Consider the following 24,807-nt stretch of genomic DNA (forward strand, 5'->3'; position numbering starts at 1 on the left):
TAGACCTATGGAAAATGATCTAACTTTGATCACTGGACATACTGAAAACCGCAGTTACTGTAATAACTCGAAATATAAAATCCTTACTATGCTATCTGAACATACTGGAATATGCCCTTAGTGCGCAGACTAGAGATGTTGAATCTGGCTTTATTATTCTAGCTAAGCATATTTCAATCTTTCTTCGTTGTTCTAATTGAAACTTGACAAATGAAGGGTGGTACTTACTGGGCACATGAGGGCACTAGCTGGGAAATGGCCCGAGTGGCTGGGCATATGATGCCAGTGCCTTACAAATGCCCTTACAATGCCCATACAAAAGCCAGAACATTTGCCTTTGACAGTGTTTGGCTCCTTGGAAGGACCCTGCTTCCCACTCACTGAACGAAAGGCAGGTAAGCACATCCCTTTCAGCCACTTCATCTTCCCTCTCGAGGGAAGGGGCAGCAGCAGCTCATTCTGGGCTTCATTTTTATTTTCTTGAAGCGCAATCTGCACTTTATCTCTCCCCCCCCGTGCTCGCCTCCCACCCCCCTATCTCCTCCTCCTCGTTGGGGATTGCCCCCCCCCAAGCACCACTGTATCCTCCAGCCCCCCCAAGGCAGCCAGTGAAGGGCACATACAAAGGGTGCCTTCGTTAGGGCGCATACTATCCCTGTTTGCCTGTTCGCCCTGGCGCCCCAGTCCTGCAGGAAGCCAGGCTATCCATCTACAGCTACTTCCAGGTAAGGGGCATCTTCACTGAATCTTGCCACTGCTTGTATTTGACCACACTTGCATTTTGCTGGCCTAGGGTTCCCATATTAGATTGCTGCTTCAATCTTGCCAATGTTTGCATTTCACCCACTTGGATTTTGCGGCCCTAGGTTTCCCATTTTAATTGCTGTTTCGATCATGCCACTGTCTGTATTTTGTCACACTTGGATTGTGCCTCACTAGTGCTCCTAACTTAGATTGCATCACACATAACCTCACTCATTTGACATGCACAATATTTGACTACACCCTACACTTAACATACATCACCCTTTGCCTGAGCGCCACCACTCATAGAATACAGCTGAGCCACATGCAACATTCGGTCCAGTTGACAGTTTGACACAGCACCCGCTACACAAATTCCAAATAACATTAACAGTCCCCTTCGTGCTGGAACAATTCACTGTTGGTGTGAGAGATGATGATGTACAGATGAAAACTATTGGCTATGAAAATACGTAACAGGAACGTTCCATGTCTTTATTACGAACACATAAATAACGAAAACATTTTCATTGAAAGAAAAATATCGGAAACATTTCAAATGTTGTTCTCTTTTTTAATTTGGGTGGTCCCTGCCAAGTTCCCCGTTTCCCCAGCTTTATAACCCCCCTCAAACTTGCCATTATTTTTCACTGAAAAGGCTACTCGTTATCTTTGTTTCGTTTTAAACACTGTTTACCAACAGGAATGGTGGGTGATGATGGATGATTTCTTTCGGACGCTGAAACTTGTTGGTACAACAGAGCATGAGAGTACATGAGTTTGCAAAACAAGAAGTATAATCTCTAGAATTGTTAAATGTTTTCAGTGAATTTGAATGCTGGCACTTCTCGGTCTAAAATGTCTATGAAGCTGTCTAGAAGGTAGCAGCATGTGAGAGTAACAGTCTGCTTTCTATTTCTGCATAGGAACTGTGACGATGTCTTCATGAGTGAGGACTGCGAAATCCTGTACCAGTTCGTATATGCATCACACAGACCATTGGCCTCAGCAGCTGGGGAATTCCTTTATAAAAGGTACCCTCATTATTGTACTATGTTACCGCACATCTGATTGTATGTTTGTATTTGTTGCGAATCCCTACACCTACTGTACATGAAACCATCAGTTATTTCAGCTACATCACACCTCGCAAGTACTTTGATTAAATGTTTCACTTTGCCTCTTGCATGATCCAGACTCATCTAGCCAATTACACAAACTGTTGTCATATTTAGATATATAGCAATACAATACAGATATTTAAAGTTAACAATAAAAGATGCGTCGCCATCTGTTTTGGCGTTAAATGCCTTGTTCATGTTTAAGCAAGTTGTTATTTTGGCAGAATGTCATCTGTAAGGGCGGGAAGCGAGGAACCTTTTGATTTTTAATAATAAATGTATGCAGGTAATTCTGTTTGTGAGTGTGGTCTGCTAACCAAACCCCACTTTCGTAATGTTCTCTGCCAAAAAGCCCAATGCACACATGTACCATGCTGTGACTGTCTTCTGACACCCTCGGAAGCTGCCCTGCAGTGACGGCAGGGCAGATTCAAAGGTCACCTGCATTCCTGAACACAGCTGCTGAAACACAGAGTTCCAACAGACCGAGGTGGCATTTTAACTGTATGAACATCTTATTCAAAATATCATAATTGTGTTCTCCAGCAGCCAGGTGTCAATTGTTAATATCTAAATGTAATCCATTCTAGGTTTAACATGGTGGTTTCTCAGATTACCGAATTATAAAGCCACAAACATTTGATGGCATTTGTCTGCTTTGTGAACCAAGACTCATTCTTGACAAGTCCTCGTGTACATTACGATGTCTGGCGTGTGCCCATAACAACCAGGTTGGGTACAGCCCGGGAAGCCCGCTCTTTGATCCCCATGAGAAGTGTTGTCACCTTTCTCCATGGAACAGAAACATTCCCTTGGAAGTCTTTTGAGAGCTAGTGCTTCAAAGACGGTCTTATCATTAAAAGTATAGTGGGTTTATATGTGATGTCGGTAGGTTGGTTAAGAATGGCGTAAAATATGGAGGCTTTAGTCGAGCGAGAAGAAGCAATTCATTCAATATATTTTGAAGGGGTGTTTTGGGAGTAATATGGGATGGCTTTGGTAATTACCTTTATACGAAAAGTTTACGTTTTGAGATCAAATTCATTGAAATTAAATTGGGTGTGGAGTTCCTTAAAAGGAATGGGCAAGTTATTATTGAATAAATGTGTAACAAGAAAGATTCCTGCAGAGTGCCATTTATGTAAAATGTCCGTTTTAGTTTTGAACGGGAAGGATTTATTAAACAATAAGAGGGAACTAAAAGAGTCTTGGTTAATAGGAGAGGATAGAATTAAGCAGCTACATGCCTGTTTGAGAGAGTAAAGCAGTGGATGTTCCATCTATGACAGAGCCAGTGTTTCCATGTCTACCTGCAGGTGGGTGGTATTACTTCCGCCAGGTCAGGCCTGGCGGGAGTGACACCTCCTGCCTGCAGGACTCAGATCAGCCAGTCCGGTAACAACGGTGGCCGCGTATTTACCGCTACCGTTGTCTCTGGACTGGCTGACTTGTAATGAGGCCCATTCTCTTTTTTTAAAAAAAAAAGAAGAACAAAGGAAATAAAATTGGGATTGTGGATAGATAGTAAAGAAAATTAGTTCCAAGATTCATTTTAATGGAATCTGCTCGGCCCCACCATGAGAGGAATAGGGGAGACCACTGATTCATGGAAGAATTAATGTTATCTATAATTGCATTCGGATTAAGAATTAAAGAAGAAGATATATCTTTAGAAATTAATATACCTAAGAATTTAATGGAAATAGTGCACAATTTCATACCATGGAGAGGGATGTCAGATAAGATACAGAAGTTAGTAAGAGGTAGTAAAATTCAGCATAGAAAGTATTTGTTGGACGAAGTGTGGGTAATTTAATGGGTAAGAATTAAATCTCCATCGGGAAGGAAGGGCAGGTTGAGGTTCCCACTCTAGGACAGTGAGGACTGAGGCATGATCTGATATGATAATAGGACTAATTTCGGAGTGAAGCATACAATTTACAAGTGTGGAACTGATAATTATATGATCCAATCTTAATAAGGATTTGTGAGGGGGAGAAAAGGTAAATTATTTGACATTAGGGTGTCAAAAATGCAAAGTATCAACAATTATTTAGAACAATTTTGAAGAAGGATTCTCTGTTGGGGTACAGTCTGCTCCAAAGTCCTCTGACATAGAACTGAAGACAGAGAGCTCCAAGGAAAAGACAAGAGCTTCTCCCCAACCATCCAAGGCCCCATTTAGGATTACCAAATGGCTGTCAAGGCCTAATGCAACTGAGACACTAGTACTCGCTTACGGGGGGTGACAGAACCCTTCAAGTGATCTCCAAAAAACCTCCTGATTTAGGAAGAGCAGAGGAAAAGACCCACCTTGCCTTTGAGACCCTGGATTGGAGTTCTCAACCACTGGAAAGCACAGAAAGCATCCCAAAGCCGGTTTACTGCCTCAAGAGACTTTTTTACCAAGCCGGCTTGACCTTTCTCAACTCACTTCAACCACTCCAGAACCTGTGGTGTTGACTTTGGCACTCCAAAAAACTTTAATCCTCTTAACTGTCTATAAAGCTTTCCAGATGCCGATGTGCCGATTTATGGGTATCGGCCCATTTTGACGCAAACACAGGTTCGACTCTGGAAGCCACAGACTCGCTACTTCTCAACCGTCAATTCGACCCAACAGAAACATTGTCTCGACCAAACTTGAAAGGTGACTTATGGGAAGTCATAATCTCTATGCATTTTAAACACCTACTCCGTTAAATAATTTGTATTAAAGGTTTTCATGAGTACAATGTTATTTAAAGGGATAAATACAGTAATAGCAAGAAGAGGAGGATATCCTGGGCAAAATTACAATTATGGAAAAACAATTATATGATATTGAATATATTAAACTAAGATAGTATTATTAGTTAAATCATGCGAGAAAAGGAAATTATCTGCTAGATAATTTAGGACTAACAGGGGAGGATTTACAGATGAATACAAAAATGAATAAGGCAAGAAGAATGGCATCCTAGATGAAAGGCATGCATTTTTTTTCAATTCTGTGGAAAGAATAAATGGAATTCCACCATAAATCATACGATAATTTCGGTGTATTTTGCCAGTTCAAGCCAATAAAATGAAAGGCAATATAAACAAAGAAATGAAATCATTCGGGTCAAGGTATGGATGACATGAAAGGATTCACTAACTCACCAATCATAACATTGCATAAAGATTAGGGTTCCTGAAAAGAAAAAATATTTTGCAAGCATTCCCATATTTGTCTCCAAAAGGATAAGATAAATTTGCAATTAAAATTGAATGACTAAAGTCAGCAGCAGGAGATCGACAAGACCAACATAGATTATGGTTCGAGTTGGCAATTTTAGCAACCATAAGGGGCATCAGATATGTTCTCTGTAATATAAAATAATGTGATTGTGTAAGATTTATGGCAACTGACGTGGAAAAACTCGGTTCCCATATTTGAATCCAAACATCATGGGAAATGTGTAAATCCCAATCAGATTCGCATTGTAGAGTAAGTTAGAAAACAAATCCTTGGGCTGGTTAAGGATGGAGTATAATGTAGAGGCTTTAGTGGAATGGGAGAGAGAAAGTGATTCTATATATTTTGATGGGCCATTTTGGGAAACAGGGAATAGCCTTGGTAATCAATTTTGTAAGTACTGAATAGGTTTTGCGATCAGAATCATTAAGGTTGAATCGAGTACATAGTTCAGGAAAAGGTATAGGTATAATATTGTTGAATAAATGTGTAACAAGAAGGATACCAGCAGAATACCATTTTTCTAAAACGTCATATTTGGGTTTAAACAGGAAAGATTTATTAAACCATAAAAAAGGGGTTGGCGGTGTAAACAATATGTGTTGATATTGTAGGTGCTTTGAAAGTTGCATAACATAGGTTCTCTAATGAGATAGCTGCGCACATGATTTAAAAGGAACTTAGCTTGCAGAAACAGAATGCCCTTGTTTGGATTGACTGACATGTGCTTGTGAAGTAGGCATGTGGGTTAAATTAGCCAAACGAAAGCTGTGTGTGGGTAATATAAGATGTAATGATTTCTGATATTTAAGAACATCTGGGAATTTGATTCCACCGAGTTCTCACAAGTTTTGAGTTCATTCAGAACTATTTTGGGGGTTTTATTTTTCCAAAGAAAGTTAAAAAGACGTTTGTCTATTTTTTGGAAGAAGGTACACGGCAACAGCACTGGGATCATAGAAAGATGGTAAAGGATAATAGGTCCAAGAGTCATTTTGATGGAATCCAATCAACCCCCCAGAAATGAAACCGAGGGAGACCAGTGATTAATAGAAGAAATAACTTTATCAATGATAACATTTTGATTTAGAATTAAAGTAGAGGGGATACCTTTAGCAATAGAAATACCCAAATATTTAATGAATGAGGAGCACACTTCATACAATAGAGAGAAGTATTAGATATAATGCAAGAAAGGATTTCTGGTTTATCAAAGTTTAACTTGTAGCCAGAGACTTTAGAAAATAGATCAATTGTACATTAGTGCAGGAATAGAGGTAGATGGGTCAGAGAGATAAGGTAGCATATCCTCAGCAAAAGCAGAAAATGTGGTACATGAGTCTTTAATGACAATGCCTTTAATATTTTAAAAAAACAATGGTAGGCCGGGCACCGCTTCTATTACTCGTTATCTTCAAAATCTTTGTGATTTGGATAAAATAATTCTCTTGTCATTTGTGGGGTGCGGCCCGCTATTATCTGCCACCGTGTCAGGCACAATAAGTAAATGTGAGAAAACAGGACCAAGGCTAATTAGCCTTCGGTGTGGGCTGCACACCCTCTTACCCACTCGGGGTTAATTATATACTTTCAATGTTTAGTGACAAACGACAACATTCATCTTTTTCATTGGTTCAAAAAATTGGTATTTTAATGTATCAAAAAAATCAAGTAAAAAAATAGTGGTCTAACAAATGCGACTGTCTGGCCAATGCATTTTGGATTGTATGTCCTTCATCAGGGCCTTGTCTGATTCAACTCGTCATCTACACATCATTGTCAATTGGTGATCAAAAGAAGGAAAATTCCATATTGTCCATAAAAGCCCAAGAATATGTTTATGAAGCATCGTCACAACTCAATGATCATACTGTCTATGCGAAGATAGACCATGATCCTACCAAGGACATTCAGAAAGATCTGGAAACACTACTGACAAGAGCCAAAGAAATGGGCTTCATCTCACAAAAAAACAATTCATTTTTACAAAACAAACAACCTCAGATCCCTCATTTTTATCCGCTACCTAAAATCCATAAGAGCTTGACAAATCCCCCTGGAAGACCTATTGTGGTAGCAACAGGGGGAGTATTACAACCACTAGGCATATACATTGATTATTTTCTGCAGCCTGTAATTCAGAAGACAAAAACATATGTGAAAGACAGTACCCATTTTTAAAATATTCTGGAAGGTATCCAACTCACAAGTGAAGACATTCTGTGCACTTTAGACGTCAGTAGCCTCTATACCAGCATTCTGCACAATTTGGGCCAGGAGGCGGTTGAGTGGCTTCTCCTTCAAGAAGTTGAAATAGGGGCAGCCAAAGAGTTAATCATTTCGTTGTTGACATACATTTCTACAAATTCCTATTTTTCATATGACTGTCATATCCCATGCCTCTCCGGGATTCCGCTGTGTCCGTGGGGGGGGGGAGTACCCTGTGATTGCCATGGCGCTTAGGTCAATGCCAACGGCGCCGTATCCATGGGGACTACATTATCCAGCAGGATTAGCGCTCGGTGATGGCATCGAACGCTTGCTCCCATGCATTCCATGCCTCACCTGGAAGTACGCTGTCTACTTAGGATTCGCCTTCACAACTTGCCGGTGCTCCTAAAACCATATATAAGACCATCTCGATCCCTGGCTGCCTCTCCGATCTTTTTCGTTCCTAAGAAAGGCGCAAGCTCCGTCCTTGTGTGGACTACAGATCACTCAATGCGGTGACGGTCAAAAACCAATACCCCCTGCCACTGATCACTGAACTATTGGATCCACTAACAACATCCAAAATCTGGACCTAAGGGGGGCATATAATCTGGTCAGGTTGAGACGGGGGTGGGGATGAGTGGAAGACGGCATTCAAGACCAAGTACGGCCTGTTTGAGTACTTAGTAATGCTGTTGGCTTATGTAATGCCCCAGTGTTAGGGAGAATTCTCTCTTTAGGCTGAATTTCCTAACCTAGTGAGTCCCCCAGCAGCTTTGCTGGATTCCTGGAGTTTGTTTTTTTCCTCCTGCCAAGAGTGAGACTCTTTTTCCTCCCACTCTTGGACATGATTTATGGTATTCCTTTGACTGGTAATGTTTTTTTTGGGCTATGGGGTCCTTTACTCCATAGGGTCTCATGTGTTTTTCCTATGAGTGTTACACAGCACCCTCCGTGCAGTAACACAGGGGTGTCATAGTGACACCCCACCATAGACTCCATACCCTGGGACTGACTACTGTCTCCCAGGGCATGTAAAGTCACCATTGGCTTTACTAGTCCCAAATTATTAACAGAAACCAGTACAAACCATCATATTGTGGACGTACTGGTCGGGCCAATTCGATTGCCCCAGGGTCTGTTAGTCGAGGGGGCACGTCTCCGTCCCCCCTGATTGAGTTTTGGCTGGTGGCAGTGGAAACTACTTTTTATATTCGACCGCAAATATTTTCCTATGGGATTTTCCCATTGTTCGAGGCTACCAACTTTAATTATTTAATTCTCATAGCCTCGAACATACCGCCGGTTTATTTAATTAATATTAATTCCCTGGTTGGTATTTTTTGCAAGACTCGATTCTAAAATGGCGTTTGTGTTCTCTTCTGTGACCCCAACCCAAGTCGAGCCCTTTGTTCCACTTTTTTGGCTGGCTTCTCCACAGAAGCCTCCAAAAGTGGTGCCACTCTGTCTGGGTACCACAGGGGGTGTGGGAGGGAGTTTAGGCACCCTGGACCGAGTTACCTTGGTAACTCAGGTCGCACTCTTGTGTGATTGGCCCAATTGGTGAGCCAGCCGGCTCACCACTTAGCATGTTTGAGTGACAGCTAGGCTGAGTGAATAGGGGTTTTCTGCATAAAAGCAGGGCTTTGGGGACTGGAACTTCAGAAGTCGCCACAGGACCTGAGAATCCGACGAGGGAGAAGCTGAACCGACCTACCACGACGACACCACCGGTGGAGCCCTGCAGAACCGACTCACCACTTCCCGACGACAGAGAAAATCTCACGGCTGGAGAGGCTTCTTCCCCTGACTGGTGGGCACAACCAGTTTTCCTTTCTTTCTTCGCACCCCAGCCCGGTTTGTGATCGAACTGCCCATGCCAAGCCGGATAGCCACTCACCACTGAACCGCGAATCACCGGACCACTCCTTGTACCTGAGAAACTCCGCGGCTGGTTTCTTCCCTGGCAGTGCAACAGACTCCTGTCTTCCTCCACGACGAGATCCTCTCTTCCCCCGGACGAAGCACCGACTTACACCCGCTGCCAGGAACAACTGCACCCGCTGGAGCGTTCTCACCACTTTAAGGTACCGTGTCCGCCAGGCCTCCCTTTCTAAAGATTGCTACAAGGTAATAATAACTCCTTAACCTTCTGGACTGGGCTGGCTACTTTGACTCTCTAACTGATCCCTTTCTCTGGTCCAACTCCTTTTTGAACCTTTACAAGACTTTTGTGCACTGCAACCGTGTGACCTTGGACACATTTCATTTGGATCCTCTGAAAGTGGATCCGGCCTTCTGAACTCTAACTTCACGGTTTTACTTTGCCTTCCTCCCTTGTTGTGTTCTTGAAAAAGTGTTGGGATCTGTTCCAATTTGTTCTCTGCTTTTCTCTCCCTTTTTAAAACGAACTATTAGAGTGCCATCTACGTTAAGCGCTCACCGCTGTCTGAAAATAAGTGGGGCTTTACTTAAGACTTGTCTAATATTCTTTTAAGGGAGTTTATATCTTTTAGTGACCGTGTTTTTGAATTGCTTACTATTAGTGCCTGTGTGTTTTTCTAGATGTGGATTTAAATAATTATATCTCTTTTACACCAAGCCCTGGTCAGTGTTTACTTGTTCTATTGTGTGCTCTTGACCTATTGTGAATACTCTGTATACTGCCTAACTCTTCTTGAGGGAAGTCTGACTGCTCAGCCACAGCTACCAAGTGAATCTGTGTGGTACAGACTGCTACCAAGTGGGTTTACTGCCAAACACCTGTAGTCCTAAATCTTTTGCAGTGGTCCCAGAGGGAACTGCACAGGTTATCGCCTAACACCCAGCCACCTTTCAGCATTTCAGTAATGACATCTTCAGGGATATTCTGGATGTTTTTGTAGTCGTAAACATGGACGACATACTAATTTTCTCTGAGACAGAGGACAACATGTCCAACATGTCTGTACTGTCCTGCAATGTCTTCGGGAACACGGCCTTTACGCTAAGCTGGAAAAGAGCATCTACCATGCTTCATCAGTGGAGTTCCTAGGGTTCATGATCTCTTGTCAGGGTATCCACATGCACGATGCTGAGGTGCAAGCTGTTCTGGATTGGCCTGTACCTACGTCGCTGCAGGCTTTGCAATCCTCCTTAGGATTTGTGAATTTCTATGGGCGGTTTATTGCCTCTTTTTCCTCCATCGTAGCACCTTTGACACGTCTCCTTCAGTTCCTTTCTGTTGGGACACAGAGGCACAAAGTGCATTCCAAGCCCTGAAAGAGGCGTTTACTTCAGCTCCCGTTCTATAACACCCGGATCCGTCTCCCCCTACATCGGTGAGGCTGACGCCTCTGCCATTGCCTTGGGGGCTATCTTGTCGCAGAAATGTCCATCCACTCAAAGCTTGCATCCAGTGGCATACTATTCCAGAACTTTGACCTCCCCCGAGAAACATTACACTATCGTGGAGAGAGAGCTCCTGGCCATCAGGACCGCATTCAAAGAATGGCAACACCATTTATTGAGAGCTAAATGCCCAATTACAGTTTTCTCAGACCACTGCAATTTGCAGGCCCTGTCCACAGCCAAATGCACAAACTCGAGACAAATCCAATTGCATATGTTTTTTTCCCAGTTTAACTTTGTGGTCACCTATCGGCTGGGTCCTTGCAAGGCAAGGCCGATGCTCTTTCACGCATCGGAAGTGACATGTCAGCTCCTAAACCCGTCACTCCCATCCTCCCCAAGGACGCAGTGATCTGTGTTATTGCGGCTAACGTTTCCCAGCTCGAGGGTGTCCATCGAGGGGCAGCGGATCATACCAATGACATCCAGACTATGCAAGCACTCCTGGTATCAGGCTTGCCTTTTGTACAAAGAGGTCTGTACATACCTGACGTTAGAACTAGGCTACAAGCATTACGCTGGTCCTACAACATCCATCTAGCACCCCATCCAGGACAGGCAAAAACATACGACTTACTCCGCAGATGGTGCTGGTGGCCAAACATGAAGCAAGATGTAGGGGACTACATATCCAAATGTTCTATTTGGACACAGTGTAAAGCTATACCTGGCAAACCAGTAGGCCTGCTGCAGAGAATGCCTATACCTCACCAACCATGGCAGACCGTATCTCTAGATTTTCATAGTTGAACTCCCACCAGTATGGGGTATGTCAACCATCCTTGTGGCCATAGACAACTTTACTAGGATGGCCCGGTTTGTTCCATGCCATGGTGTTCCTTTTGCCTCTGCTCTGGCCGCACTCTTCTTTGACCACATTGTGTGGCTCTTCGGTCTCCCTTCGATGCTCATGTCTCACCGGGGAATGCAATTTACCTCCCGTTTCTGGTTGGCCCTTACTAAGGCTTTAGGTATCGACGTATGCCTGTCCTCATCCTATCATCTGCAAACCAATGGACAGACAGAGCAACTCAACGCTACTATGGAGCAGTATCTCCGGTGTCTCTGTCTGCGGTTTCAGTCCGACTGGCTTTGGTTTTGGGGGCGGCCGAGTTTGCCTATAATAATGCACGTCATACGTCTGTTGGATGTTCTCCCTCCTATGCTATGTACGGGCAGTATCCTCTGGTCTTACTGCCTACATTTCCATCTTTAGCACAAGTTCCGGTGGCTCAGGCAGCTAAGCAATCCCTGCTTTCTGTCCGTACGGTGGTGGTTCAGCATTTAAAGAAAGCACAAGACCGCATTAAGGCACAAGCTGACAAACACTGCATACCTGTCCCTGACTACCATCCCGGTGACCATGTTTGGCTCTCTACTGCGCACTTGCGAATTACGGGCAAGCGCAAGCTACCTCCACGTTACGTGGGCCCTTACCCGGTCACCAAACGTATCAATGCTGCAGCTTTCCGTCTGGCGGTCCCTTCTCGTTGGAGAATATACCCAGTCTTTCATGTCTCTTTGCTGCGACCATATGTGACCGGTACCAGACTTCCTCGTGTGCCGCTCCGCTGAATGTACAAGGGGAACCGGAGTACGAGGTACAGGCCATCCTAGATACCCATTTTGCTCGAGGTACCCAATACTATCTGGTGATTGGAAGGGCTATGGTCCCGAAGATCGGACATGGGAGCTTTCTGTTAACATCCATGCTCCACGTCTTCTGCTGGCTTTCCATCGTTCCTGGGGCCGCTTCACTGGGGGCTGCCCTCCTTTGTGGAGGGGTACTGTCATATCCCATGCCTCTCCGGGATTTCACTGTGTCCGTGGGGGATGCTTAGGGCAACGTCAATGGCGCTGTTTGCATGGGACTGCGTTATCCAGAAGTATTAGCGCTCGGTGATGGAGTGGAACGCTTGCTCCCATGCTTTCCACACCTCACCTGGAAGTACGCTGTCTACTTAGGATTCACCTTCGCAAGTTGGCTGTGCTCCTAAACCGTTAGCTTTGGCACAGCTAGCAGTGTAGCTTCGGCACGGCTAGCAGCATTCCCTGGTTATTCCATGTTATTCTTGTTCCTGTGTTTTTACTAGGCTTTTGTTTCTCTGGACTCTGCCTTGGATTCTGATTCTGTGTTTAGTGCTCTGTTCCCTCGGATTGTCTCCATGTTCCTTTTGACCTCGGATTGATTACTGGCTTGCTCCTGCGTGACCCTTCCATTTCTGGTTGCCTTTTTACCCCACCTTCCCTGACACTCTTCCTAGCGCTCCCCCCCCCCGCTTACCTGCATCCGGACTTTCAACGTTGTGCACCTGTGTCCTCGCCTCACTGGACTCTCTGCTGCTAAGCTAAGGATGCTTTCCTGTGGTTCCATAAGGCATACTTTTCCTCTCACTTATATGGATGCTCTGCTGAATCCAGTAAGAGGAATTGTATTCCCATTGTTTTGGACTATATGCATGGACGCTCTACGGGTATTTACTTGGATAACTTTGCCTTCCTCTGCCCCATTTGCATCCTCGTTCCGCCCGGGTTAGGGGTTTCCTCTGCCTACAGCATATACCTTTGCTTCTGGATATCAGCTGAGTTCATCCGAGTCTATTTGCTCCAATTTACCATGGGCTACTCCACAAATAGGTTCAGCTGTGATCAAGGGGCGACAACAGGTAAGGTTGTGGGCATTTGGGGAGTGAGGTGTTAATGACAAGAAAGAGAGAAAGGTATTTATTGTTTGCTTTGTGTTTTCTCCCTTTTAGCTCTGCTGTGTCTCCTGCCCTTTGCATGAGCCCTTGGCCTGACAGGTTATTATATCCTGTAAACCGTGCTCTCAGGAACAAAGTCTTATTATATTCGTTAGGAGTGGGTCTGCTCGACTTCACAGTATCTGGTGGGAGATCCCACGCATTACAACAATGACAAAGACTATTACCTTCAAGTATCAGGGACAGCCATGGGTGCCAGCATAGCACCAACTTATGCGAATTCCTTAATGTACCGATTCGAAACTACACACATTCTGGACAATTTACAATGGAAGGATAAACTTAAATTATGGTTACGATATATAGATGATGTTTTTGGCATATGGCAAGGCACCAGAGAAACAGATCAACAATTCATTTTATATATCAATGAGACAGACCAGCGTATACAGTGGGCAGCAGAAATAGGAGACCCTGGAATACACTATCTTGATGTTAAAGTGAGAGTGAATGAACTACAGATCACAACATCATTATATACTAAACCTACAGACAGAAACAACTTGTTGCATCAGATGAGTTTCCACCCTCAGAACCCCCTCTGAAATGTACCATATGGACAAATGTTACGGCTCAAAAGGATCATCAGCGACCCAGAGGAATATGAACACAAGTTAGAGAGACTCCACAAGAAGCTACAGGATCGAGGATATCCAGAGGAGGATTTGAGAAAGGCCACAGACAAAGTAGCCACAAGATCAAGAGCAAGCATTCTGTCAACTACACCTACACCTGATGCACCAATAATTGTATTTGGCTCCAAGTTCTCAACACAAAGTTCACAAATAAAGAGATGCATTAACAAGCACTGGCCAATTCTGACCAATGACAACAGGACTAAGGATTTGTTTTTAGACAAACAAATGTTTGCATATCAGACGACCAGCAACCTACAAGATCTACTAATGAGCACAAGGGATGAAAGGCAATCTACTCCAAAGAATAAGAACCCAGGCACTTTTCCCTGTGTCAATTGTGGGAACTGCAATAACATCATTAAGGGTGGTGTAGTATCACACCCACATACAGGAAAGAAAATCACCCTAAGGCATTTTGCTACATGCAGTACAGAGAACAGCGTGTATTGTATACAGTGCTCATGCAGCATCTATTATGTTGGTGAAACTGGTCATAAAATAAGAATACGCATGAATGAACATAAGTCTTGTACTAGTAATAAAACAATCACAGCGTTGCACAACTGAAATCTCCTAGAAATTATAGAAAACTGTGATCAAAGACAAGACACTAAGAAGAAGAGACAACAAAGGGAGGCGTATTGGATCGACCGCTTGGCCTCTCTCGTGCCGAGTGGAATGCATGAGGAGTGGGATTTAAATGGCTCCCTATAACTATGTGTAGGAATGTGTTACTGGTTCTAATGGTGTAAATGTACTTTGAGATTTGTTTTGCTGTTGCCCAATAATGCTGAAGTTGAACAATATAACAAGATGATGTAGATCAACACATACAGTATGGCTCGACAACCACACTAACTAGTGGGTTTAGCATGTATGGATATTATACTAAGGTCTATCTGGATAATCTGAAGGTGGATTAGTGTTCACCAGACAATCATCAAGGACAACAGACACATGAGCATTAATAGGCACAGAATAGATATTAACTGTGCAAATAGATCACTACCTCCTGTCCAATGACACTGTTATAAGTAAGCACTTAACTATCACGTTAATAGACCACGGCCTCCCGCATTTTAGGAGAGCCACTAATAGCCACATTAACATCATTCCCACCAAGGACTGACAGAATTTCAGAAAACACCATTGTGTTTAAAGAATATGATATTTTAAACAGCAACAGTAGCACAGCAATATTGTTTAGTAATAGAATACACTGTAAATACATTCACGACACACACCATTAATATGAATTACACCTGGGACCAGGCTAAAATGGCTGCCACTGTCCCAACGAGACGTGCATCTTATCAGGTCAGGTCACCATGACTACGCATAGTCACTTACATTAATGTGTGAGCAAGACAGTCGTGCTTGACTGCTGCGCGATCGCACCAAGATCTGATGTAAGGTGTACATTTGGTAAGCTAACTAGAATGAGTTTCGGTATTCATGAGTACAGTATGCTAGGAAATGCATTTTGAACCGGTTTTGAAACAAGTGCATAATTTCTGTTTACAGAGTGCAGTGCGTGCAAAGAATATGCGAACGACGTTTGCGTGAAAGGTTAGAAGTGTCTTTGAGAACACGCGCATGCTTCACTATTATTCCTTTAGTCCTCTACACGAAGTTATGATACATAGCGTGCATGACATACACTGGAGCACTATTCGGATTGTACATGGATGTTCAAAGCACAACAATAATCACGTGTACTGGCATTATAATGATCACTCACACAGTCTTGAGCATTAAATTGAAATGTCCAGCAGAACGCCATGATTACTGCACAGGGGCACAATGAATGATAACTGAACCCTTTATATACAAGAAACTTGAACACAACATATTCATAGATGAACAGTTAGAACTCCTTGTGAATCTGCTGAAAGTATACAATTATAAATGGTTTATAATTGACAGAGTATACACATATGGATATCCTTCTGAATATTGAACTTGCTCAAATGTTTTTTCTACATGTCTTTTCTCTATTTGTTAAATGTTTGTCTTGTGGGTACCCTGTCTGATGTGATCATGCTTCATAAACATATGCTTGTGACTGTTATGGACAATGTGAAATTTTCCTTGTTTTGATCACCAATTGACAATTGTGTAGATGGCTAGTTGAATCCGACTAGGCCCTGATGAAGGACATACAGTCCGAAATTCATTGGCCAGACAGTCGCATTAGTTAGACCACTATTTATTTGACTTTATTTTTTTGATACATTAAAATACCAATTTTATGAACCAATGAAAAAGATGAATATTTTCATGTGTCACTAAACATTGAAGAATATAATTAACCCCCAGTGGGTAAGAGGGTGTGTGGCCCACACTGAAGGCTAATTAGCTTTGGTCCTTTTTTTCACACAATGCCTTTGATTGGGGAAGAGATTCTAGAGCCAAAATCAAAAGAAGTGGGGATAATGGACATCCTTGTATGGTTCCACGTGATATGGGAAACGATTTAGAGGAGGCATTGTTGATGAGAATACCAGTAGAATGCATGGAATATAGCAGCCAGATACATTTGGAAAAAGTAGGGCTACCCCAGGCCACAATGATTATTCAAACATGATTCATGATTCAAATAAGAAGGGCCGCGAAACTGTCAAAAGCTTTTTCTGCATCTAATGCCAGGAGAATGAGAGGATGTGGAAAACCTTGTGCATGTGAGAGGACATTAAAAAGGAATCTAGTATTGGTGGAAGCATATCTTCCCTTGATGAACCCAGTTTGATTGGTATTAATCATTTTAGGCATTACACTATCCAACCTATTAGCGATTACTTGACCTAATTTCTTTTTATTGGAATTAATTGGAGGTATGGGACGATAGTTTTTAACATAAGAAGGGTCTTTGTCGGGTTTTGGAAACAAAACTAAAAGGGCTTCACCAAAAGAGCCCAAACTATATCCTAAGGTAAGGACATTTTTAAAAAGATCAAGGAGCTTAGGACGGAGCAAGGCAAAAAAAGAACGAAACAAATCTATTAGAGGTCAATCAGGCCCGGGGCTTTGCCAATTTTGAGATCCAGGATAGCTTTTTGAATTTCCTGTAATGAAATCAGAGCATCTAAAATGGAGAGATTTATTGGCTGGTCACTGATTTTTTTGTTAGAGCGTAGCAAGTTGAGGATATTGCCATTAAGAATAGTTCTGCCACTGAATACATTTCCATGTGTTAACTCTGCAAAAATATCGTGATACAAAAATATAGCCATATTTTGGCGGCGATATTGACCCATGGACCATGCGGGGGACACCCCGCAAACCCTGCATTATTTTAAAATGTGTGGGGGAGACCCCCGCAACCCTCTCTCCCACAAATTATCCCCTCCAAAAAATATTGCCTATGGCGAGACAAACGGCCATATGTACGGCAATATTTTTGATGGGGATGTTTTGTAGGGATACCCTCTAAACTATGTTGGTTAACAATAGATGTGATCGTAGTTTTTTCCTTTCCCTTCTTAAGATTGGCAGCTAAATTTACCAGATTTATTGCATCTTCCATAAAACTTTGCTTTAGATCTTAGCAAGGACGAACAGGCTGTATTCGTATTGTATTTGTTAAATTTTATGCGCTTTGAAATGAGGGATTTAAATGTAGCATCTGTGGGATGATTAAAATAGGACAATTCTAACTATTAACTTGACTGGAGAAGATTTTGTGAAAGATTTTCATTTTATTTTTTAAAAGAAGCAAATTCTATAATGAAACCTCGTAAAGTGGCCTTAAATGTGCCCCAATTATTATCAATAGAGGTATATAGGGGATTGTTGAAGGTAAACATTCTGTAAAGAAGTTGTTAATTTGCTGAGTGAAATCAGGATCATTAAACAAGAAGGAGTTGAACCACCACCGGGAAATAGGCGTAAGATGGGGTTCCCATTCAAGCAAAGCAAGGACTGGAACATGATGAGAAATAACAACAGGGGCAATTTCTGAATGAAAAATACTGGAGGCAAGCAATGTATTAATGAAAATATGGTTCATTCTAGAAAAGGATTTATGGGGGAGAGAGAAAAGGGTAAATTCTTTGGCATCTGGGTGTCAAAAATGCCAAGTATCAACAAGGGTAAGATCTTCTATACAATTAATACATTGCTTATGAGATTTAGAATTTATGAATGTAGTGTCAGATTTCCAATCAAGTGTGAAGTTGCAAATTTGGTTACAATCACCACATATAATAAGTCGATTGTAATCTTTATTGAAAAGGAATTGTTTCAAATTAGTCCAAAAAGATGGTTTTGGGGGCAGTAGGGCCATTAATATTAAGAATAATAATAACAAACTTGTTATTGGCATCAATAGTGGACCAACGGCCAGCGGGGTCATGATGTTCATTAATTAACTGAAAAGAAGTTCTTTATGAATAGTAACACCACCCTTTTTCCCAATTGCAGGTGCAAAAAATGCATGCTTGGCCCACACCCTAACCAATTTATTATTTCGTTCAGTGAATTCTAAACGTGTTTCTAGAATATAAGCAATATCTGGTTTACTTTTACCAATATGGCTTTGAATTTTCTGTCTTTATCAGGTTATTTAGCTCTTTCACATTCCATGACATGACTTTAATATTCATTACTACAATAAAATTAACAGATGATAACAAAAGATGTATTTAAAATCAAGCATAAGCACAAATAATTTGTAAACTGGCAAATGGCGCATAGGTGACTTAAATGATCGGATGATTACACAACAAAGAATGGACAAAACCGTATAGAATAATGGAGGGTAAGGGAAACACATAAGGATAGAGAACATAAAAAGGAAAAGTATTAATAATAACCAAGATAGAGGATAATGAGCATAAATATGCAAATGAACAGGTAAACTTTAATATGAACAATGAAAAAATTAGATAACGATTAGGAGCTGCCATTGGAAGGAACAAGACAGTACGCTGTAGACCGATGAATAAGTCTGAGCTAGCTAAAAATGAATGTACAACTAATGGATTAGGCCATGTAAATACAATAAAGGTCAAAACGAACCAAGGCTGAACAATACCCAGGTATAAAATTATTTGGCTGAGGGTCCTTCTTCCGGATCAATTTGTTGTATAGGCAACTTGGATGTTTATCCGGACTCTCAAATAGATTAGAAGGAGGATTAAGTTCAGCTCTATTTCTGGAGTGATGTGGCTTCCCAGGTTTGAACTTATTGGGGCTGGATAAATTATAAGCATGGAGAGGTTGTTGAATAGTGGAGATGGTCATTTGTATTTGGATTTTATTGTTTATATAGCGCTTTAATCCAAAGAGCTTTACAGTTTAAGCAGGAGATTAGCGTCAGGCGCGACATCCATCTCTGACGTTTGGAGGGACTTGATGAGAGCATATATCAGGGTGTAAGTACTCTTTAGTGACATCTTTGGGAGGCGTGATCTGCATTCTTGCAGGTTCTAGCAAACCATACTTGATATCCAGGCTCTTCGGTGCTGGCCTCATGTCCAAAAGTCACTTGCTTTTGTCTTGCATGACTTTTGAAAAGTCAGAAGAAATTAATATTTTATTTCCTTGGAAGGTCAACAGAGAACGTTTTTTGCCGCAAGTAAAATCTGTCAATTTTGCTGGTGACCCACTAGGCATGCTATAAGAGGTTTTGGTGAAGCGTGGTCTAATTCTGTGCGCTCTTTGGAATTCGAGGGGAGGAGAAAATGAAATGTTTAAGATTTTAGGGAGCCAGCCGATTATAAACTTAATGTGGTCATTTTTTTCCGGATTTTTCAAGAACCCCATGAATTCTAATTCTTATCCTCCAGGTTGGCAACCTCTGTCTCCAAATGACGACGTTTTTGCTGAATTTGTAGCATACCTTCTGTTCTGTCTTCAAAAAAAGATACACATTCTACTTCAGTCAGCCTGGTATTAATTGGCTTAATCTCATTCTTAAAAGATTTGAAATCATCTGGCAGTATTAAGGATCTGGAAACCAACACAGAAATAGATGATTGGATACTAGACAGTTCTGAAAAGATTTTTTCCATGCCTTTATTAATTAAATATATTTCTCCTGAGGAGTTGTGAGGGTGCTAATTAGCCATAACCAATAAAATGAATAGTGTAGGTAGGTTTACAGAGAGATTCTTTAAACAAGAGTATATGAGCATAAAATGCACATAAGATACAGTAATATGGATAACAAGACCAGTGGAGGACACTGGGTGTCAGCAACGAGTAGGCCTCTGTGATTAAGGAGAACCACCGCCGTGCATACTGCATCAAGCCAAGTCACCACTTCACCACATACACGGATTTGCAAAGCAGCAAAGAGGCAACAATCGAGGCTCACTCTCTGCAATTCGATGAAAGCCCCTGCAGACTCAAACGATGTGCCGAGTTCGGGACCAAGAAGAAATACTCACAAGTGCACTGTTATCCGAAACGGTGCAGCATCAGCAACAAGGTCGCCTCACACGGGAAGTGCGCTGGAGAACGGATGCTGAAGCAGAAAAGCAGAGACAGCCGAAACTTACACTGAGGATGACGTTGCTCCCACATATTAAGGTAATGCGGTGACAGGAGTGAAATAATTATTTTGTTCATGAATAAAAGGCCAATTGATGGGCTCCATCTTACGAGTTCTCGGATCAAGCGACCATCTTGCTTGGTCGCAGGCCCCGCCCTCTTTGAACACCTACTCAATCTACTGTGAGCCTTGTCTCAAACTTGTCTTGACACTGCCTCTCCCTTCGGGTCAGCACGATTCAAAAACCTTAAAACGGGCTCGACTTCAGAAAAGCACCTACACTTTCGAAGCCTGAAATACAAAAACTATAATGTATTTGGAGTGGCCCTTCCCCCCTGATCCACCTTAAAGTATGCCAGTGACTTTTAAGCCACCTTCTCTATCTTTTAAAAAATTTTTTTTGGCATTTTGAATTTTAAACAACAATAACTGTCCCCTTCCCAACCTACCTGCCACCTCCTCCTTCCTACCCCCCTCTGCACACCTGGATCACAGTGCGGGATGTCTTCTGAGAAGACACCATTGTTCGTGAAAGTCTTTATGGAGGAAATCTAGGACCAGTGCCCACTCTGTCTTGAATCTCGCACTGTCTCCTTGAATAGAGTATGTTACCCACTCCAGTGAGGTGTAGTGCCATATTTTAGCTATCCATTCCTGTTCGTTAGGGATTATAGTTTGGTTCCATTGTTGGGCAATTAGAGAGCATGCCGCCATGCTGAAGACCATGTTCGCTTTCCTCTGTGGCTTGGTCAGTATTGAGTCCAACATGTTGCTCAGGCATAGCATGGCTTCTCCATAATCTCTCTGTGTTAGGGGACCGAAGTTGTATTTCATTTCTTTGTTGACCACTTCCCAGAATGACTTTAGAATGGGGCAGGACTACCATATGTGGAGCCAAGTACCCACCTCCTTGCATCCCTGCCAACAGGTCTGGGAAGCTGCGGGGTATATTGTTTGAAGCTTTACCAGAGTTAAGAGCCACTGCACCAGTATCCTGGTCCATATTTCCCTGATCTGCATCCCTCACATTAACTTGGGGATTCGTTGCCACACTTCCCACCATTGTTCCTCTGCGATCGTGAGTGTCAGCGTGTCAGCCCGTTGCTTCATTTAGGACCACTTGTGCTGTCTCCCTGGCGTGGTAAACAGCCTGTATAATTTGCTAATTACTTGCCCGTAGCCAGAGTTCGTCAGCAGGTACCTTTCTAGCGGGGTACATTCTCTGGCAATGGATTGTTTCATGTCTCGTGAGAAGAGCCAGTGCCTCAGTTGGGCGTGGTGGAACTTGTCCTCCTCCTTGAGCCCCATGGATTGTTTACATCGTTGAAATGATTTAACCTCATTCCCCTCTATCATGTCCCTTTCACGGGTGCAGACCGTTTTTTCCCACCTAGCAAATGCTCCTTTCTCCAGTCCCGGTGTGAACTGTGGATTTTGAAAGAGGGGAGTAAATGGAGATGGATAGGTTGTGATCTTTGCCCTCTTGTTGTACGCACACAACCTTAACTCAGGAAAAGACAAGACTTTGGGGTGTACATTCAAGATTCCCGTGAATCTTCACGTGTGACGTTTTTTCTCTCTTCAAACCTGCAAAAGAGAGAGAGAGAGAGAGAGAGAAAGAGATTATACATTTACAAGAGAATAGACTTCCATACAAAATAAGATTACAGCAAATCTCAGAACTTCAAGATACTTACCATTTCAGAGGCTCCTCAGCAATCTTCATTCTGGGGAAGTCTTACCACAATATCAACGTACCCCTGTATGATAGCAGGACGAAGAGCTCCCCAAAACAAAATCACACGTGAGAAGGGAAGCAGGTACCCAGACTATTGCAAGAGCTTTCAGCTGGGTGGGCAGAGCCCCTTTATAATTTTGAGTTCTCATTAGAATTATTCCATATTTCTTATCTCTCGTTGACACAGGGGGAATCCTTTCTATCCCACATTTGCAGCCCAAAGAGTTTTCAGGCAACTTATTCTCCTCCATAGACAAGGTAATCATTACAGAACACGACGCCATTACTTAAAATTACTCTGCCCGAGTGTAATGGAGACCACAGATGTAGATACCCTGTTGCAGTTGTTGGGGGAGTTACGCGCCGAAGTCCATTCAGCACGGTCTGAAACCAATTCCCTGAGAAGGGAATTGGTAGTTAATAGGGATCCCACAGATGAGTTAGACCGGCAGCTACTCCAAGCACAGGCAGGCCAGGCCCGACTTCCGGGTGGTATTCCGCCAGTTCAAATTCTTCATCCAGTGGCCCCTGTTCAGGTGGTTGTTCCAGAAAATATTCCACTAGCACCACCTGAACGGTTTGTGGGGGAGCCTATGCATTTCACAGTGTTCATGAACAAGTGCCATTTGCATTCTAGTAGACCAGGGGTCTTTCCATCAGATCAGTTGAAAGTGGCATTTGTACTGTCTTATTTTGGAGGACATGCTGCGGACTGGTCCATTCCTCTGGTAAACAGGGATGATCCTTTGTTACGAAATTTTCCGGGGTTTCAGCGGGAACCAGAGAAACTCTTTGCCCGTCACACTTAGAGGCAAGCCTTGGACAATGAGTTATTATCCCGATGACAAGGGAGTCAAGATTTGCTGGCTTATGTGGCCACTTTCAATCGATTAGTAGCAGAAACTAACTGGCTAGAAGTAAAGAGAACAACACTTTTTTATCGAGGTCTGCGGGGGGAACCGAAGGATATTCTTGCCCAGGTTGTGAATCCTCCCGCTGGATGTGCAGAATACATTGATCTTACCATTCAGTTGGACCACCGCTTGCAAGATCTACGAGTTGATCACTCTCGCTCGGATAACATATCATTATGTTCGTCCAAAAGAAAACGTGGCCCGTCATTCATCTGAGGGCCATCCAGAGCCTATGCAATTGGGGGGAATTCGGGGCCCCTACTCGAAGGAGGAAAGGGAAAAAAGAAGACAAAAGCACCTATGCCTCTATTGGGGTTCGGCAGGACATTTCCTTCAGGATTGTCCAGTGAAACCTCCCTGGAAACCTCTAGGTGCCTTGGATAAGGCTGAAAAGGAAAATCAGGTGGAAAACTCCGTCTGGTAAGCACAAAGGTCGGCTTGTCGAGCCAGAAGAAGGAATCTCAGATCTCTTATTTTGCTGTACCCGTCATCCTGATTGGCCACGAGTAACCCTCCAAACTGCATACTTTAGAAGCATATATGGACAGCGGTGCGATAGGCAGTTACATGGATCACAACCTTGTAAGCAAGATAGGTATTGCTGTGTACCCTAAACCAGTGGCTGAGAATGTTACGGCTGCAGATGGCAGTCAGCTAATATTGGGCCCAGTGACACAGTGCACAGAGGTTTGTACCTTGCTCTGCCTGGATGGACATCGGGAAAAGATTTCATTTGACCTAATCAGTGCTCTGCAGTTCAAAGTTATTTTAGGAATTCCCTTGTTAGAATAACACAACGCGCACATTGATTGGCACACCTGAACCCTGATTTTCGAAGAAGAGTGCAAGAACTCATGTTATAGAATGGAGGAAGGCTCAGGAAACCAGGTACAGGCAGTACGAACAGGAGGCCCTACATTGGGATTGTTGGGCTTCCTACCCCCGGAATATCAAGATCTCCAGGACATTTTTAAAAAGGAACAAGCCAACATTTTACCACCACATCGACCATACGATTGCCAGATTGATCTGCTACCTGGATCCCAAGTCCCGTGCAGTTGGATCTATGCCCTGACTAAGCAAGAGAATACGCATTTGAAGGCATACCTTGATAAATATCTTGCTAATGGATTCATCCAACCTTTGAAATGGCCTGCAGCCTCTCCCCTATTCTTCGTACCGAAGAAGGAAGGGGACCTTCGCACCTGTATAGATTACCGTGCCCTCAATCAGATCACAGTAAAAAACAGATGCCCACTTCCGCTCATTCTGTTGGTGTTGAACCAAGTTAAGCATGTTAAAGTTTTCACCAAGTTAGACCTTCAAGGAGATTACCATCTGGTGCGGGTTAAGAAAAGTGACGAGTGGGACACCGCTTTCCGGACCCATTATGGATTGTACGAGTATCAAGTGATGCCCTTTGGCCTGTGCAATGTCCCTGCAGCCTTCCAAAATTTCATGGACTACGTGTTACGGGAGTTGCTAGACATGTGCGCTGTGATGCACATTGATGATATATTGATCTACTCAGCCTCTCTTCAGGAACATTGTCCATGTTCAAGCTGTACTTATC

General features: G+C 42.8%; 1 protein-coding gene across 5 annotated transcripts in view; it reads left to right on the forward strand.

Moving 5' to 3' along the window:
- Nucleotides 1-24,807, forward strand: part of LOC138526199 (cohesin subunit SA-2-like) — a 2,217,157-nt gene that overhangs the window by 999,900 nt on the left and 1,192,450 nt on the right. For all 5 annotated transcript variants that reach the window (XR_011283519.1, XR_011283520.1, XR_011283521.1 and 2 more), the window contains one exon: nucleotides 1,671-1,778. Coding sequence is in view for 2 of the 5 variants with exons in the window: in XM_069636632.1 (XP_069492733.1) it covers nucleotides 1,671-1,778 (108 nt within the window). In the remaining 3 variants the exon portion in view is untranslated. The remainder of the gene's footprint in view (nucleotides 1-1,670; nucleotides 1,779-24,807) is intronic.

The sequence above is a fragment of the Ambystoma mexicanum genome, chromosome 7p (assembly GCF_040938575.1).
Source record: "Ambystoma mexicanum isolate Mex_15411 chromosome 7p, UKY_AmexF1_1, whole genome shotgun sequence".
Classification (NCBI taxonomy): Eukaryota; Metazoa; Chordata; class Amphibia; order Caudata; family Ambystomatidae; genus Ambystoma; species Ambystoma mexicanum.